General features: G+C 54.4%; 1 protein-coding gene across 1 annotated transcript; it reads right to left on the reverse strand.

The window, feature by feature from the left end:
• Positions 1–11,829: 11,829 nt before the first annotated feature.
• AQP5 (aquaporin 5) lies at positions 11,830–15,574 on the reverse strand. Its single transcript, XM_058042068.1, has 4 exons — positions 15,212–15,574; positions 13,802–13,963; positions 12,995–13,078; positions 11,830–12,015 (listed from the first exon to the last, which is right to left on the reverse strand). Exons 1-4 carry the CDS (start codon positions 15,572–15,574, stop codon positions 11,830–11,832), a joined length of 795 nt encoding a protein of 264 aa, XP_057898051.1.
• Positions 15,575–18,231: the final 2,657 nt, after the last annotated feature.

Raw genomic sequence — 18,231 nt, forward strand, 5'->3', positions numbered from 1 at the left:
ATCTGGACACTGATGGGTCCCCAGCCATGGTGACCCCTCTGCTGGTGTCCCTGCTCCTCCTCATCACTGGGAGCTGCTCTTTGGGGTCACCTGCAGGTCAGGCTGGAGGCTCAGTGCTCTCACCTGGCTGAACTGGTGCATTTCACCTCTTCTGCTGAACCTTGGTGGGTGGAGCAGGGCGTGGGACGCACCTGGCTGAGCCCACGGCGCCTGAAACACTTGGGGTCTCAGCCCTCCTTGGCTGCTCCTTCTGAGCCCTGGCCCTCCCTGCTGGTTTCTCCTGCTCTCTGTGTTGGGGAAGATGAAACAGGAAAGCCTTATCAATATGATTGTCTGGCAAAAGATTTTGAGAATATAGAAACTATAAGCGAGATTAAAATGAAAGCAAGCTTTGAGATCCCTCAGTTACTGAACAACAGGAAAACAATGGTGTGGCTGGCTGAAGGTGATCCCCTTTTGATGGAACAACACCCTCTGCTTGCAGACAGTCCAAGGGTCAGAGCAGACCCTGCCAGCTTGGCAGAAGGGGCCCAGAGAGGAGTTTTTAGGGTTTAAAATGTAACACAGTGTGGTAATGTAGTGATTCTTATAGGCTGTATGGAAATGCTGTAGGATTTGTATACTGTACTAGATTGGTTAGTGAGAATTATAATTTTCAACACAGAAGAAGATTTATTGTATTGGAACGGGAACTTTGCTCTCTTAACTCTTGCCTTTTACTCTCTTACCCCTTTTACACTCTTATGCTTTTACTCTCTCAGCCTCTCATCCTCTCTCCCTCTCTCTTCTCTCAGTCCTGCTCTGAGCTGTGCCTGGCAGCTCCCAGCAGGGCCCTGCACCCAGGCCCTTTGCAATAAACCCCAAATTCCACGACCTGGCTTCAGAGATCTCTTGTCTCCATCCATCCTGACCATGCAACCCCCTGATGCTCTTACACTCTGGAGCTCCTTAGTGACCCCTGTTTCTCCCTGGATGTTCTCTGGTCCTCCTGGGTGGCCCCTCCTGCTCCCTGACCCTCCTGGGTGCTCCCAGCACCATTCCCTGCAGTGAAAGGCGGTTTCCATTATGGAGGAAAGACTTTTTTGGGTACTATCAGCTGTTTTTGGGGAACCCTTGGGTGCTCTGAGCAGCCTCAGGCCCTCAGGGCCCAGCACCAGTGCTTGCTGGTTCATACTGGCACCCCACAGGAGCTGAACTGGGGCAGCTCCGGGCATCACCAGCTCTGAGCACAGGTTTTGGGGGGCTGTGGCATGGTTCAGGAGGCTCTGTTATGGTTTTGGATGGCTGAAGGAGGCTTTGGGAGGATGTGGAGTGGTTTTGGATGGCTGAGGGATGTTTTTATGTGGCTGTGGGATGAGTTGGGGAGGTTGTGGATGGTTTTGGGTGGCTGTGGGATGATTTGGATGATTGTGGGATTGTTTGGGTGACTGTAGATGGTTTGGGAAATGGAGGTTTTTGGGAGGTTATGGGATGATTTTGGGTGTCTGTGGGATGGTTTGGGAAATGGAGGTTTTTGGGAGGTTATGGGATGGTTTTGGGTGTCTGTGGGATGGTTTGGGAAATGGAGGTTTTTGGGAGGTTATGGGATGGTTTTGGGTGGCTGTGGGGTGGTTTTGGGTGGCTGTGGATGGTTTGGGAAGCTGTGGGATGGTTTTGGGTGGCTGAGGGATGGTTTGGGGAGGCTGTGGATGTTTTTGGGAGGTTATGGGATGGATTCGGGTGGCTGTGGGATGGTTTTGACCCTGCACCTCTGTGGTTACACAGCTGCAGCCTCACAATGGCTGATCTTGGGGCAGGGTGGGGTTAATTCCCCCTCTTTATCTGAGACAGAGGCAGACGGTAGTTAATGGTTTTTCCTGGTTAAAAATTTGTTTCTGCTAAATGTCTCTCTGGCTTTGAATGTGGAAAAGCATCAGGGTTTTGTTTCCCTGACTCTTCTTCCTGCCCATAATTCTGTGGAAATCTTAGACAGCCTCCCGAGGCAACTTCCCCTCGTGCACGAGCCAAAAACCTTCAGTGGAGTCTGCAGCAAATGTGGCCAAGGTTTTAATTCCCCTCTCTTGCAGGCTTGGGGATGATTAAACAACCCAAACACTCCTAACTCTGAAAAAAACCCCGTATTTGGGCCAAAATTCTTCAATGCAATCTGGAGCAAATGTGGCCAAGGCTTTAATTCCCTTCTCTTGCAGGTTTGGGGATGATCAAACAACCCAAATACTCCTAACTTTGGTAAAAAAAGACCTTATTAGGGCCCTTTTTTGTCTGTTTGCAGTGCTTTTAGCTGGGCATCAATCACCAGTAACGGCTGATGAAACCTGATGGGGCCGTAAATCTGCCCTGCTTTGAATTCAAATGCAGCAATTAATCCCGGGGGGTGTGGCTGCAATTAGATGACAAATTGTGCCTCCGGATTCACTTGCCTGCTTGGACAGCAGCCGCCCGTGTTTGCTCAGCCGCCGAGGCTTGGCTGCAGCTCCTGCTCTCCCCGGGGATGGGAATGAGCCCCGGAGCTGCAGCTGCACCGTGAGGACCCTTCAGCCTCGGCTCCTTTACATGGAGATGGGACGTTCGGCTTTTTGGCTGCCTTGGATTGTCTGAGCCCTCCTGCTCCCAAGGTGCAGAAATCATCCAGGCTGGGAGAAAACCTCCGAGAGCATCAGCAGCATTAACCAGGCCCCCAAGGGCCACATTCCTGCGGGTTTTGGACACTTCCAGGGGTGATGACTCCAGCACTGCCCCAGTGCCAGGGCTGGACAAACTTACAGTGAGGAAATTTCCCAACCTAAACTTCCCCAGGCACTTTATTCTTGTTCCTGTTTCCTGGGAGCAGAGCCTGAGCTGCCCTGGCTGTCCCCTCCTGTCAGGAGCTGTGCAGAGCCACAAGGTCCCCCCGAGCCTCATTTTCTCCAGGCTCAGCCTTGCCAAGGTCCCTCAGGAGCTCTCCAGACCCTTCCCTGGTGCTCCAGCCTTTCCCCAGCCCCAATCCCGGCTCTCTACTCACTCCAGCCCCTCGGGGTCTTTCTTATGGCCCCAGCCTGAGCCCAGGGTTCAGATCTAGCTGCAGGATTTATCCTGAACATCCTCAGACGTGGGGCAGGAGGATTTGTGATCCCCCAGCTGGGGCAGGAGCAGCCTCCACCTGAGACATCTCTGGCAGAGCCTGGTTTGGCCCCTTTGGGCTGGGTTTGAGACCAGAACTGGTCCTAAACAGCATCGGCCACAGCTGAAGGAGCCCAGTGCTGGATTTGCTGCTGGATCTCGTTCCTGCCTATCCCAGGATGGCTCATCCAGGGGTGGTCTGGGGTCCTGCCCGGGGTGGGGGGTGTTCCCTGCCCTGGGGGGGCTCTCGTTAACTCTTGGGTTGCTGGTTGTTAATTGCTGCCCTGAGATTGTGATTGTGACCGTGTTCACAGGGGTTTTTGGGTTTGGGAAGAGACGAGGATCTGATGCCATGCTTCAGAAGGTTTGATTTATTATTTTAGCATATATATTACATTAAAACTATACTAAAAGAATAGAAGAAAAGGTTCTCATCGGAAGGCTGGTTGAGATTAGAAAAGAATGATAACAAAGGCTCTGTCTCCGACTCTCTGTCTGATCCAACTGGGCTGTGATTTGCCATTAATTATAAACATCCAACATGGGCCAATCACAGATCCACCTGTTGCATTCCACAGCAGCAGATAATCAATGTTTACGTTTTGTTTCTGAGGCCTCTCAGCTTCTCAGGAGGGAAAATCCTAAGAAAATGATTTTTTCATGAAAAGATTTCTGCGACATAGGATATCTCTGTTTCGGCCCACGCGGCTGAATAACGAGTCTGGACTCTTCACTTTTTGGTCTTGAGGTTGTTTATTAATTCTTATCTATAAAATTTTCTTTCTGCCCAGCCGAGGTCTGCTCTGCACCCTGAGGCGGTGTTGTCCTTTTATACTACAAACTATGTAAAACATATTTACACTTAATTCCCAATATCTATCACCTATGTTAGACAGTGAGCTTCTACTCTAAACCAATCCCAAAGTGCCACCATCACTGCAGAAAATGTAGAACAAGAAGGAGAAGGAGAAGAAGGACAGGACATGCCCACATTCCTCCATCTCGCCTCCTGAACCCCCAAAATTCTACATTTTCACCCTGTGATTAATTCACTATCATTCTTCTCAAACTCTTGTGGCTTGTAACTCCTCACACAAAGCTGGTGATTGTTTCCAGCCCTTGGGGTGGTGTTAGTTTTTTATACTAAAAGCTACGTGTACAATATTTACACTTAATGCCCAATACCTATCACCTGTGTTAGACAGTGCACTTCTACTCTAAACCAATCCCAAAGTGCCACCATCACAGCAGAAAATGGAGACCAAGAAGAAGAAAGGCTGGACACACTCAAATTCCTCCATCTTGTCCCCATAACCTCCATACCAAAAAATCCTAAAATCTCCATTTTCACCCTGTGATAATTTTATTATCATGCTATTCAAACTTCTGCGACTTCCAGGTCCTCATTCAAAGCTGGTAACTTACTCCAGGGGTCATAATCAAATCCCCAGATGTTCTGGGCTGTGTGCCAGGGTCTCTGAGCCCTCCAGCTCTGGACACGCAGAGGGATGCACTGAGTTCTGACAGTTAACCACACTGAGACCTTGTTCTGCTGCACCCGGGGCTCAGGGTGGCTGCTGCACGGAGGGGAGCTCTCAGTTTCACCCCTGTTTCCATGGAAAGGAGCACCTGGGGGTTGGATGGTGCAGGAGGGATGAGCAAAGCCCAGCACAGCCCAGCACAGCTCTGCTGCTGCAGAGAGAGAGAGAGCCCAGCTCTGCAGCTCAGCTCAAAATCCAAACACAATGTGGCAAAAATCCAGGGCAAAGCCGTGGAGATGCAAGCCCTGATGTCAGCAGAGGGATAAGGTTGTGTTTGCACACCCAACACGCTTTTATCCACTGATTAACTGTTCCTACAGGGCTCCTTTGCGAAACACACGGGGGGTTTCTGTTCCAAGAGATAAGAAAACAAGCTCAGTTTTATATCCCTTCCCCATGAGGGTGATAACAGAATTTCAGAATTCCTGTGGACTCTGATCTCCAAATGGGGGGCTCCTGGTGAGGAAACAATTGGCAGTTGGGATAAGTAGCTTAAAAAATAAGGAATTAAAGTAAAAAGAATGGAGAAAGGGCTCCTTTTCTTTGGTTGCATGGCAGGGAACCAGCTGCCCTGTCCCCAGAGAAACCAGCTCCTGGGCAGGAGGGAAAAATCCCCACTGGTAAAAGCTGAAAGATTTTCTGGGGAAGAGGAATCGATTTATTTTTTTCTTTCTGACTCTTTAGAAAAGGCCGATTGTGCTGGACATTTAAGTTTGTTTTCATCCCCATTTTTAATCCTGGCTGCACAAGAGGGCTTTATCCCAACCTGCAGCTGCACCTTGCTTTGGGCACAGGAGCTCCTGTGGCCTTTGCCAAGCAGGATTAATGTCAAGTGGCAGAGCCGGGCCTGGATCCTGGAGGCCTCGTGCCAGGGGATTTATTTGGTTTATTTTGCGGGTTCCTGGTGATTTTTCAGGGGTTGTTTGGCCATGGATCAGGTCCCAGTTCTCCCGAGTGGTTCTGTGCATGGAGAGGACCCTCGAGGTCTTGTCCTCCTTTTCCTGCCCATCCTGGGACTGGATGGAAGCACCGAGCTTGGAGAGCTCCTGTTGTGGAGGAACCCAGCCCAAAGCCTGGCTGCAGCAGCTGGGGCAGCTCCAACACCTCACCCCAGGGCTGCAGTTTAACAAAGCTGAGTTCAATCCCCTCCTTGCCTGCTGGGTTCTTGCTTTCTCCAGCCTGGGAAACCCTCTCAGCTCCAGAGCTGACCTTTCCCAACAAAGCCCCTTTGTTAGGCCAAGCTGAGGCCTGCAGGGCGCCTTTATCTTCCCTTCTTATTACCCTTGATTTTTATTGATGCCATCACCAGCAGCCCTCAGAGGAGCCGCCTGGACTTTGTTTGGAGGGTGATTAAGAACAAACAGATCCTGGAAAGCCGAGGCAAAACCTTGAGCAAGAGGAAACTTGGCAGCGGGAAGAGCTGGCAGCGCCAACGAACGGAGTCCCCAGGGAGGAACTTCCATTTCCATGGGGTGCTGAGGCTCAGCTCTGGGAAGGGTGGGTGGAAACCGCAGAGGAGTTTTCCCCCAGCTGGGGCTGTTTTGGGAGGGTTTTCCTGGCCTCCTCTCCTGTCCCCACGGCAATCCCAGCAGAGGGCAGCAGGAGATGCCCTCGGCACCCTTGGCTCTCCCAGAGCACCCAGGGCGGGGGGACACCTGTCCCCTCCTGGTCCCCACCTTGGGACACCTGCTAAAAACTCCCAACTGCTCTGGCTTGAAGGCTGAAGGGGCTGAAGGAGTTGGAACTTATTAGAGTTGAGTTGGGACTTATTAAAGGCTAAGTTGGGACTCATTAAACTTATTGGGATGTATTAAAGAGGCGTTTTTTGGGCTGTAGGAGTTGGGACTTGTTAAAGTTGGGACTTATTAAAGTTGGGAGTTATTAAAGAGGTTATTTTTGGGGGGCTGTGGGAGGTATTTAGTGGGAACAGAAGCACCTTTGGATTCCTCTTGCCCTCCCTGCTCTCTGGACATCTCCAGCCCTTCACCTCCTCAATGTCCTGGGTGTGTTTTGGGCAACTCTCACATTTGCATGAATTTTGAGCACACTGGGGTCTCAGTGCACTGTGGGGACCAGGCAGGGCACTGGTGGCACTGGCAGCACCGGGGGGTGCCCAGCCTGACCCCCAAATCCCCGTGAACTGAGCCAGGGAGCCAAACACAAATTGCAGGAGGTGCTGCTCAGGCGGAGGCCGCGTTCCTGGCCGGGGTGACAACAGGAAGGGTGGCTGCTGTCCCTCGGTGGCCTGGGAGCTGTTTCCTGGCTCCTAACGAGGGATGCTATGGCACAACAGGCTGGGTAGAGGCTGAGTAGGAGGAGGAAGGCTCTGGAGGAGGTGGGTGCTGGCACAGCGTGTGCCATGACTAATGCCACCACCCAGGCTGGGCTCTGCTCCTGGGGCACAGCTCGCTCCTGTCCAGGGCCATTTCAGCCCTGGGAATGCTCTGGAAATGCTCTGGAAATGTCAGTGTTTGCAGGAATAAAGTTTCCTGGTGTGGAGCCTCGAGCTCTGTTCTGGGTTTGTTGTTCTGGGTTCTTTATTCTGAGTTCTGGGTTCTGTTCTGTATTCTGGGTTTTTTGTTCTGTGTTCTTTATTCTGACTTCTGGGTTTTTTGTTCTGTATTCTTTATTCTGAGTTCTGGGTTCTGTTCTGTATTCTGGGTTCTGTTCTGTGTTCTTTTTTCTGAGTTCTGGGTTCTGTTCTGTATTCTGGGTTCTTTGTTCTGTGTTCTTTTTTCTGAGTTCTGGGTTCTGTTCTCTATTCTGGGTTCTGTTCTGTGTTCTTTTTTCTGAGTTCTGGGTTCTGTTCTCTATTCTGGGTTCTGTTCTGTGTTCTCAGTTCTCTCCCTGGCTCAGCTCCTTTGTGGTGCTCCTGGGCTCCTCTCTGCTTGCTTGGGGCTCTCCAGAGCAGCCCTGGAGTTCCTCCTGCAGCAGGGAGGTGCTCCCTGGGCTTTCCCAGCTGGGATTCAAGCCCCTCTGTGATGCTTTTCTCCCTCTCTGGGATTTCCTGGGGTGTTTTCTCCTCATCTTCCCAGCGAGCTGGGCTGAGCTTCCAGGTGAAACCAGGACCTGAGGATTCAAGGGAAACATTCAGGGATGCACAATAATTGGAGCTGGGAGCAGGTGGAAGGGATGTGCCCCAGATGTGGAGCTCTGTCCCTTCTGGGCCTCACCCTCTGCAAGGAGCAAAACCAAAGAAGCTCCTGCATCCCACAAAAAATCCTTAACTGGGCCATTTCCACTGAATTTTGCTTCTTCTCATGGCCCTGGTTCCTTGCCCTGTCCAGAAAACTGAGGTTCAGGGAATTTAAATTATCTGGTGGAGATCTCTCTAAATTAGACTTAAATAGATCTGAAATCCCTTTGATGTATTAAAAATGTGAAGTTTCCAGACTGCTGCAACCTGTGAAAATCCTGGGCTTGTCCTCCCTCCAGGAAAAAAAAAAATTTTAAAGCTGAGCAGTGATTACCTGAGGATGGAAAAGGTACTCAGGAGTGAGGAATTATCTGTGAAATCTTCTTAGAGCAGAGCAGCTGCTTGTGGGCACGTTCAGGGAATAACCCTTAATTAGAGCAGAACCACCCAGGAATGGTAATGAGGTGCCTTTGGAGTGGTTTCACCTGGTGAGAAACGTTTAAATTAGGGTAAGAAAAGCTGGTAATAAAGTGTAATTCAGCTTTTAATACCCCAAACGATGGCGGAGAGGTGTGGAGTGGAATGGAATGGAATGGAATGGAATGGAATGGAATGGAATGGAATGGAATGGAATGGAAACTCCTGTTTTAGGGGGAAGCAGGAGAACCAGCACAGCACTGCAGGTTAGTCAGTGTGAACACACAGGTTTGTGTCTGGCCTTGCTGTTTCTGCTGAAATAAAGGTGAATTTTTCCATGAAAAGCCAATTTCTGCTCAGGGAGTGAGTGGGGCACTGCTGCCTACCAGCCTTCCAATCTAATTAAAAATGAGTCTGAAGAAACTGGAATGTTAGAGAAGCAGCAATAATAAATTCTCCATTGGTTTCCAAGTGCTGCTGTTGCCATTCCTGGACAGGTGAGGATGGGTGGGAGGCCCTCAGTCCTTTCCCAGCCCTGCCCTGGGCCCTGCCCTGGCCAGGTGAGGTCACGGGGTTTGCTGGATGCCAAAATTGAGTCTGGATTGAATTCACCTCCCTGCCTGGATCAAACCCTCAGGGCCCAGGGGAGCTGGGGGGGAAGGAGCGCTGGGCTCTGTTCTGAGGGGTCCTGCTGGGTTCAGCTGCACCTGCCCTGCTCTGGGGCGCCCCTGACCCCAAACCCCCCCGGCAGTGCCCGAGCTGGGCTCAGGGCTGGGCCCTGTTTGGTTTTAGTGCTGACACAGAGCCGGAGGTGCAGGAGCCTCTGATTCATCTCGGGAGGGCTCACGCCCAGCCCGCGCTCCTTCCCCTGCTGCTGATCACCTGGAGGGACTGGGGGGGCTGGGCACACCTGGGGGGGGAGCTGTGGTGGTCCCCAGTTCCCACTGGAGCTCCCCCATCCCTGCTCTGGATGGGGCTCAGAGCTCCAGAACCAGGGGATGGCCAAGATTCCCAGTCTGGGGGGGCTGAGTGCACCCACTGGGTCCATCCCCAGGGTCCTGGGGTGCAGGGGAAGCACACTGGGGGGGTGCAGGTTTTGGGTGGGGCTGAATGCATCCTTTGGGAGCATCCTCAGGGTCCTGGGGTGCAGGGGAAGCACACTGGGGGGGTGCAGGTTTTGGGGGGGGCTGCCCTGCCCCAGCCCCTGAGAGGGGTCTCTGGGATCTGCTTTAATCTCCCCAGGGCCGGTGTTCTTCTCATCCCCCATGGGAAGGTGGCAGAATATCCCTCAAAAGGGGAAGCTGAGGTGTGTGGGGGAGTCCTCAGCCCATCCTGAGGACACCTGGGGGGGTTGCAGGGTTTAATTTCCTGACCCAAATGGTTCTTCTACCTCCCTTCCTCCTCCTGCTTGTCCCCAACCCTTTCTGGGGACAGCAGGGGGGGTGACAGTGCTGTCCCCAGGCTCAGCAGGGACTGTAGGTCCAGGGGTGCCAAAATCCAGGTGGGGCTGCCCTGGCCAGGGCTGCAGGACCCTCCTGGTGGGATGGAGCTGAACTGGGATGGGGGAGTGCCCAGGGCAGAGCCTCTGCTTTGGGATGGAGCTGAACCTGGGATGGAGCTGAACCTGGGATGGGGGAGTGCCCAGGGCAGAGCCTCCGCTTTGGGATGGAGCTGAACCTGGGATGGAGCTGAACCTGGGATGGGGGAGCTCTCGGGGCAGAGCCTCCCCCTCCCTGTGGCTCTGTGGGGGGAACCTCCCTGGGCAGCAGGAGGAGGGGCTGGGGTGGGTGTCCCTGTGCTGGTGTGCCTGTGCTGGTGTGCCTGTGCCAGTGTCCCTGTGCCTGTGCTGATGTCCCTGTGTCAGTGTCCCTCTCCCAGTGTCCCTCTCCCAGTGACCCTGTGCCTGTCCCCATGTCCCTGTGCCGGTGTCCCTGTCCCAGTGTCCCTGTCCTGGTGTCCCTGTGCCTGTCCCTATGTCCCTGGTGCGTGTTCCAGTGTCCTGTGTTGGTGTCCCTGTGCCTGTCCTGATGTCCCTGTCCTGGTCCTGGTGTCCCTGTGCTGATGTCCCTGTGTCAGCGTCCCTGTCCCAGTGTCCCTCTCCCCATGTCCCTGTGCCTGTTTCAGTGTCTCATGCTAGTGTCCCTGTGCTGGTGTCCCTGTCCCTGTGCTGGTGTCCCTGTCCCTCTCCCCATGTCCCTGTGCCTGTTCCAGTGTCCCATGCTGGTGTCCCTGTGCCAGTGTCCCTGTGCCTGTGCTGGTGTCTCCCTGTCCCTGTGCCAGTGTCCCTGTGCCTGTGCTGGTGTCTCCCTGTGCCGGTGTCCCTGTGCCAGGAGCTGCTCTGGCAGAGGGTTGTGGTAGAACTGGAAGAGCAGGGCCAGAGCAGAAGGGCAGGTGAAGGTGTGGGTTTGGCACAGGTGAGGGGCTGGGGAGTTGTGGGTCACTTTTTGAGGGCACCCACGGAACTGTCTGGGAGAACTGGTACAGCTGGAGTCAAACCGGCCGTGTGGGAAGGGCTGGAAGCACTGAGGATGGAAAAGGTGAGGATTGCCCCTGCTCCTTCCAGCTCTGGATGGATCCCAGCTGCCCTGCACTGCAGAGATCATTCCTGCTCCTTCCAGCTCTGGATGGATCCCAGCTGCCCTGCACTGCAAGGATTGCTCTGTCCAGCCCCAGGATGGACTCCCAGGGGCCCTGAACTGCAAGGATCATTCCTGCTCCTTCCAGCCCTGGATGGATTCCCAGCTGCCCTGCACTGCAAGGATTGTTCCTGCTCCTTCCAGCTCTGGATGGATTCCAGCTGCCCCGCACTGCAGAGATCATTCCTGCTCCTTCCAGCCCTGGATGGATCCCAGCTGCCCTGCACTGCAGAGATCATTCCTGCTCCTTCCAGCCCTGGATGGATTCCCAGCTGCCCTGCATCTCCTGCTCTTCCCCACTCCAGCACAGGCACCCACTCATCCTTCCCAGGATTCAGGTTTTCCCCTCCCAACCCAGCAGCTCCCACAGGATCCAGGGTCTGAGTCCTTGCTATTTCCGTGACCCTCTGGGATGAGTTTGTGTCCAGCTCAATCCGTTCTTCCCCCTAAACTTTGAGACTTGAGCTGATTTGCACCCAGGAATTTTATTTTTTTTTAAACTTTCCTTTATTTGCAATAAATAATAAACTATAATACAAAGATCTCAACACAGAATCCAAAAAGTCTCGTTCTTTTGGGAATAAAAAGGACTCCCAGCACCAGGAAAGGTGAAAGCATCTACGAGCAGCCCCTGGGCTGGGGGTAGCTGTGGCCCCCTGCCCTAAGCAGTTGTTCCCCTTCCCCCAGGTGTTCCCATCCCTGGGCCAGGTGAGGTCCTGCAGGTTCCCCGGTGTGGGGTGTGCCAGGGTGCAGGGCTGGAGCCGAGGGTGCCAGGGCCTGGCTGAGGGGAAGCTGGAGAGGTTCTAGAGCTCATGCAGGGGTTCTTTACACACACAGAGAGCCCCCGGCACCCTTCCGGCACCCGCGGGGGCCGGGATGGGAAGGTTTGGATGAAGAGTCAGCAGCTGCAGCTGGGTGTGGTGGTGGCCTGGCTTGGGGCACACACGAGCCCACGGGTGGGCCTTCCTCCCCTCCCTCAGCCTCGCTTTGCCAGCTGCTCCTATGGCGGGGTCAGCTCCATGGACTTCTTCCTCTCCTCCCGCTGCTCCTCCCACTCCTCCTCGGACTCGTAGGTGCCCTTGATGATGGCCACCCTGTCAGACATGTTCATGCAGTAGGGAACCAGGATGTAGAAGTAGAGCAGGGAGGCCAAGCAAGCCCCAAGGATGGGCCCAACCCAGAACACCTGGAAAGCAACAGGGACGTGGTAAGAGCAGCTCTTGGGGCTGCTGCTCCAGCTCTGCTCATGGCACCATCATGCATCCATCCATGATTCCATCCATGATTCCATCCATCCATCCATCCATCCATCCATCCATCCATCCATCCATCCATCCATCCATCCCTCTCCATCCATCCCTATCCATCCCCATCCATCATCCATCCATCATCCATCCGTCCATCCATCCATCCATCCATCCATGATTCCATCCATGATTCCATCCATCCATCCATCCATCCATCCATCCATCCATCCATCCATCCATCCATCCATCCATCCATCCATCTGTCCATCCATCGTCTGTCCATCCATCCATCCATCCATCCATCCATGATTCCATCCATGATTCCATCCATCCATCCATCCATCCATCCATCCATCCATCCATCCATCCATCCCTCCCTCCCTGCCATGCAAAGAGGAAAATACCCGTTCCAGACACTTCCTGGGCTGAACCCCCCCAGCCTATGCTCACTGAGGGCCAAACCTGCTCTGTAAGTGTGGGGCTGAGCTTGCAGGAAGTGCTGGGTGAGAGGAAAGGCCAAGCTGGGTTCCTCCGTGGGCTTTCTTCCCCTCTGATGATGCACCACTGGTGCTCACAGGGCACCACGGCTGATTTTTGTGCCTGGAAGTGTCCAAGGCTGGGCTGGATGGGGCTTGGAGCACCCTGGGCTGGTGAAAGGTGTCCCTGCCCATGGCATGGGGTGGGACTGGATGAGGTTTTAGGTTGTCCCCACCCAGCCTACCCTGGCATGGGTTCATTTCTGGCTGGCGCTGTGCCCGGGGATTCACTGTTCCCGATGCATCAGGGGGCAAAACCTCCCTCCTTCTCCAGCCCCTTTTTAGCCTTCCTGCCTGGGGTGGGCTCTGAAACCATTCCCACAGCAGTCCCTGCCCTGTCCCCACATGGCCCCCACCTGTCCCCAGTGCCACCAACACCCACCCAGTGCGCGGGGCTGAACCTCCTGGTGACGACGGCAGGCCCGAAGGAGCGCGCAGGGTTCATGGAGCAGCCGGTGAAGTAAATCTGGAGGTGTGGAAAGAGCCCTGGGTTAAGGAGCAGATCAGAGCCACCCTTTGGGAGCAGGGACTGAGGTGGCCCCCAATGGTGTCTCTGCTCCAGAGAGCCCAAGAAAGACACCAAGATCTCCTGTGTTTGCTCCTCCGGAGCAAATCCCTCAGGATCAACTGCTCGAGGGCATTTTGGGGAGCTCTGTGCTCCTCGAGGACATTTTGGGGAGCTCTGTTCTCCTCGAGGACATTTGGGGGAGTTCTGTGCTCCTTGAAGGCATTTTGGGGAGCTCTGTGCTCCTCGAGGACATTTTGGGGAGCTCTGCGCTCCTCGAGGACATTTTGGGGAGCTCTGTGCTCCTTGAAGGCATTTTGGGGAGCTCTGTGCTCCTCGAGGACATTTTGGGGAGCTCTGTTCTCCTCGAGGACATTTGGGGGAGCTCTGTGCTCCTTGAGGGTATTTTGGGGAGCTCTGTGCTCCTCGAGGACATTTTGGGGAGCTCTGCGCTCCTCGAGGACATTTTGGGGAGCTCTGTGCTCCTTGAAGGCATTTTGGGGAGCTCTGTGCTCCTCGAGGACATTTTGGGGAGCTCTGTGCTCCTCGAGGACATTTTGGGGAGCTCTGTGCTCCTTGAAGGCATTTTGGGGAGCTCTGTGCTCCTCGAGGACATTTTGGGGAGCTCTGTGCTCCTCGAGGACATTTTGGGGAGCGCTGTGCTCGCAGGACCCCCTGACTCACCCCCACCAGGTGGCCCACGGTGACGGAGAGGCCGATGGACAGCGCGGGGGAGCCGACGCCGCTGCGCCGGTTGTCCGTGGATGCGAAGATGCAGGCGGCCAGCTGGAAGGTGAGGATGATCTCCACCACCAGGGCCTGGCCTGGGGTTATGTTGTTGTTGAGCTGGAACCATGAGAGCGACAATAATTAACCCTCACAGGGCTTAGCACCACCGGGAGGGCTCCCGGGTGCTTTGCTGGGAGGTTTGGGAGGGTGAAGTTGGAGAAAACCCCAGGGCCCCTGCCCAGTCCCTGCTTGAGCTCCCTGCTCCTTCTCTGAAAGGAAAGAAATGATCTTTCTTTCTTTGCAATTCTCCAAGATCTGTCTCTCCCCCGAGCCTGTCCCTTCCCTGGGCTCTCCACATCTCTCTCCACTTCCCTGTCTCCACAGCACTGGGTGCTTTCCCAACAAATTCCTTTTTTCCTGCATTTCTTTGATCCTTGCAGCCTGTTGTACCCTGCAGTTCCTGGAGCACCTGCCCAGGAGGACGAGCAGCAGCGGGGATGGGATGGAGGATGAAGGTTGGGATGAAGGTCGTGGCCTGGGATGGGCTGTTCTGTCCCAGTGACTCTGCACAAAACCCTGGGGACTCTCAGGGGAACTCGACCCCACTGGACACAGAAAGGACAAAGTGACCCAACCCACCAGAGCCCATTTTTTATCTAAATCTGGCTCGTTTGGGATGTGGAACCTGTGGAATGAGAGGCATTGGAGCTCCTCATCCCAGTGAACGTCTGTGCTGCCCCCAGGCCTGTCCGTGGTTGGAGCAGCAGCCCCACCACTCTCACTGCAGATGTTCTCCAGCACTGCCCTGAGGGTTTCAGGCCGTGCTTCATTCCTGCTTATCTCAGAGGGTTCTGCTGTCCCCCCTCCTCCCCTGGGAGCAGCCCCCACCACTCGGGGCCCCTCGACACCATCCTGCCCTCGCTCCTTCTCCAGCTCTTGCCCACCACTCTCCCCACCCATCTCCGTTCCCAGCTCCCCCAGGGCTCTGGCTCCAGTGGGCTCCTGCTCCCCCTGCCCGTACTGGTCTGACTGGGCTCTGCTCCCTCCCTTCCCCCTGCTGCTGGCACGGCTCCTGTCCCGCGCTAATCTCCAGGTGGAGAGGCGGCACTCAGGAATATCTCAATGGTGCGAGTGACTCACGGGGCCCTCGGGACAGAGGAAGCCCTCATTACAGGAGGGAAAAACATCCCACTCATCACTCACACAATAAAGCCGTCATGTCAGAGCTCGGCTCCGCTCCCGTCCCATTGCCAGCCCGCCGTGCGTGCGGGACAGAGCGCTCAGGATCCATCCCCAGGATTCTCCTCTCTGTGCTGATGCCAAGGGGAAGGTGAGGGAAGAGGGGAGATCCCGGGCAGGACTCACCGCGTTGATGGCCAGGTTGCCGCGGGTGTTGGCGGGGGTGACGCCGTAGAGGATCCCAGCGCCGGCGATGGCCCCGACCAGCTGGGCCACCACGTAGAGCAGCGTGCGCAGCAGGGAGATCTGGTTGCCCACGAAGAAGGCGATGGTCACGGCCGGGTTGATGTGGGCGCCGCTGATGTGGCCGAAGGCCTGCACCAAGGTGCCGATGGCCAGCCCGAAGGCCAGCGCGATCTGCAGGATGCTGGGCAGCGCCGACGGCCACTTCAGCGCCGAGCCCAGCCCGATGAAGACGAAGATGAGCGTGCAGAGGAACTCCACAAAGACGGCTCGAGCAAAGGCCAGGGTTAGTATTTCCTTCTTCATGGTGGGAGCAGGTGGAGGGCAGCCAGGGAGGAAGAAAGTTTAGGATTGCTCTGTGGCCGGGCTCTGGTGTGTGCAGCCGGGTGTAGGGCCATACCTATCTATATATGCAAGAGCAGCAGGAGCTGTGTTACAGGGTGGTGGGTGGAGCCAGGGGATTAGCCAGTCCTCCCAAATTACCATGTGAACCTGCAAAAGTTTCCACCTGAAAATGTCTTTGGAGCCTCTTGGTGAACCTGTGACTCAGATATTGGTGGTATTTCTCTCCTTTCCCTCTGCAAACAAAGAGCCCCTATAGGGTGTCTCTGTGGTCGTTGAATAACGAGGTTGCATAACGAGGCTGAGCTCCCTCCTCTGCTTTTGGCTTTTACTGCCTCTCGCCAGGCCCTGGGTGTTTCACTAGCACAGGTGTAGTTAATATTTGCTCCCTCCCTCCCTTCCCTGTGCTTGCACACTCCTCCTGTTGGAAAACCCTTGCTGGGCCGGAGCAGCTCTGCTGGGGCCAAGCAAGGGTGCGTTCGATTTCCATGGAACCTTGAAATGGAAAATCAAACACCTGGAGCTTCTCCCAGGCTGCCAAGAGAGCTCAGCTCCAGCAAACAAGTGGTTTGCGGTTGTCCAGGGAGCAGGGGAGGGTTTGGGGGAAGCTTTGTCCGTCTGGGGAGCTGTAGATGAGCCGGAGCTTCCTTGAGGTGCGTGGATGGAGAAATGGCGTGGAAAGAGCTCCTGCTGCAGAGCCTGGCTGGGAACCTCTGCTCCCTGCCCTTTCTGCTGCTCCTTCCAGAGCACTGGAACAAGTGCTGGAATTGGGGCGTGCAGCTGGGAATGGTGTCTCCTCCTCCCCTGTCACCCTGTGCCCTTTCCTTTTCTTTCTGCCTCTCCAGCTCTTGCTCAATGAGCAGTGATTTTGCTCCTGGGAATGCCAGCACCAAGCCACAGGCTCTGCATGGACACAGGCTGTGTTTACACGTCTCCTTTCATGTTCCTGGGGCGCTGCCCTCCATCCCAAACCCATCCATTGGCAGGTGCTTGGCTGGCAGGGAGGGGCAGGGGAGGCACTCGGGGCCGTGCCCATGGAGCTCGTGGGGACGGAGGTTTTGGGGCGGAAAAGGTCTCGGGTGACACTTAACAAAGAATCCTTGCTTCTCTCATAGCCCTCGCAGCCTTGTGCCAGGATATTTGTTTTTAGATGGGTTTGGGTGCCAGATCTGCTCTCCTTGCTCGGTTGATCCACTTTTCCTGTCCCCAGTGATGCCCAGGCTGGTTTTTCCCCTGGCTGCCAGGTCCCTCTGCAGGGGCAGCCACGCTGCAGCACTCAGGGAGCAAAGCTCTGCATTGGTAAAAATTTAAACCAACTGGACAGTGGTAAAATCCTCCCTAAATCCAAATAGTTGGATTCACTGCTGCCTTCTGAGGAGGCTGTCAGGCCTGGGGGGGTCAAACACCTGGAGAATTCTTGTCCAGACCAAGGAGAGGGAACTTCTTGCCCAGGACTGGAAATAAATGAGCTTTTCTCTTCCTTTGTACCCAAAATCCTGAGCAAAACAGACCTGGTGGGCCTCGAGGGACTGAGGATCTGTTACAGCCTTAATTCCTGATAATGGTTTTCTCCTGGATCTGCTGATCCGGGGGCTGATTGCAGAGTCAAAGCCCAGATCTGTTATCCTCGAAACACCTGGTCCGTTGGCATGTTTTGGTGAAAGTTTTGCAAGCTGGTATTTCAAGACACCCTGGCCGGATTCCAGGGTGGTAATTACTTGCCACTTCCCTTCAGCCCTGTCTGTGGCTCCAGCTGGATAAAATGCTCCCTGTTCCCATCCTTCAAACCCTTCCTCGATGTCCCCATCCCTTGGGGGCAGCTCCATTTTGCTGTCAGCTCCTCCAGCACTCCCATCGCTTTGGCTGAAAAGGCAAAAATGCTTTCCCAGCCTCCCAAGTGTGGATAATAACAGCAAAATCCTGCAGCTGACTAGGAGATCTAATCAAAGAGGGCTGGGAATGACAGGGAAAACTTCTGGAAAACACCATGCAAAGCTTCTGCTCCCGAGGCTCTTCAGGAACCTTTCCTCACCAGGAGGAAGATTATGAAGGATGTTAAAATTAGGGCTCATTTGTGTCCTTTTTTTGTCTAGAGGCATTATTAGTTGTTTTGTAACTAGGTTGATAAGCCATAGTTGGAGGGTTGAGAGTGGGTTAGTGATTCATCGATTGTCTAGGGATGGCAGTAGGAGAGTTGGGAATGTTATTGAGATGAGGATTAGTGGGATTCCTAGGAGGGATGGGCTTGAAAACCAGTCAAAGAAGGTTAAGTTCCTGGTCAGGTTCAGGGGGTAGTGCTTGGAGGTTTGTTAGAGGGGGGATTTATTGATACGAATGACAGAAGTTTGGGTTGGATAATTAAAGAGAAAGTGAGTCATGAAGTGAACATGATAAAAAATCAGGATCTGGGGTTTATTTGAGGCATATCATCAAGGAGGGGGGGAACCCCTCTTTCTTTAGCTTGAAAGACTAATGCTGGTTCATAGCTTCTTAATGATTAGGATGATATTAGAGAGGGTCAGCTTTCCAAGTTAGTGAGGGCATTCCTGCTGGGCTCCTCGGGTGCCAGCCCTGGCATTTGGAAGGCTCCCTGTCCTCTCCGTGGCTCCGTGCCACTCGAG

Source organism: Melospiza georgiana, chromosome 29 (assembly GCF_028018845.1).
Source record: "Melospiza georgiana isolate bMelGeo1 chromosome 29, bMelGeo1.pri, whole genome shotgun sequence".
NCBI classification, from domain to species: Eukaryota; Metazoa; Chordata; class Aves; order Passeriformes; family Passerellidae; genus Melospiza; species Melospiza georgiana.

What these genes read in the sequence shown, in the direction of transcription:
- AQP5 (XM_058042068.1), bottom strand. Translation starts at nt 15,574, where the DNA reads ATGAAGAAGGAAATACTAACCCTGGCCTTTGCTCGAGCCGTCTTTGTG. An exon ending in CCGTGGGCCACCTGGTGGGG is followed by an intron (nt 13,079 to 13,801) that starts GTGAGTCAGGGG and finishes CCACACCTCCAG; the next exon opens with ATTTACTTCACCGGCTGCTC. An exon ending in GGTTCAGCCCCGCGCACTGG is followed by an intron (nt 12,016 to 12,994) that starts GTGGGTGTTGGT and finishes GTTGCTTTCCAG; the next exon opens with GTGTTCTGGGTTGGGCCCAT.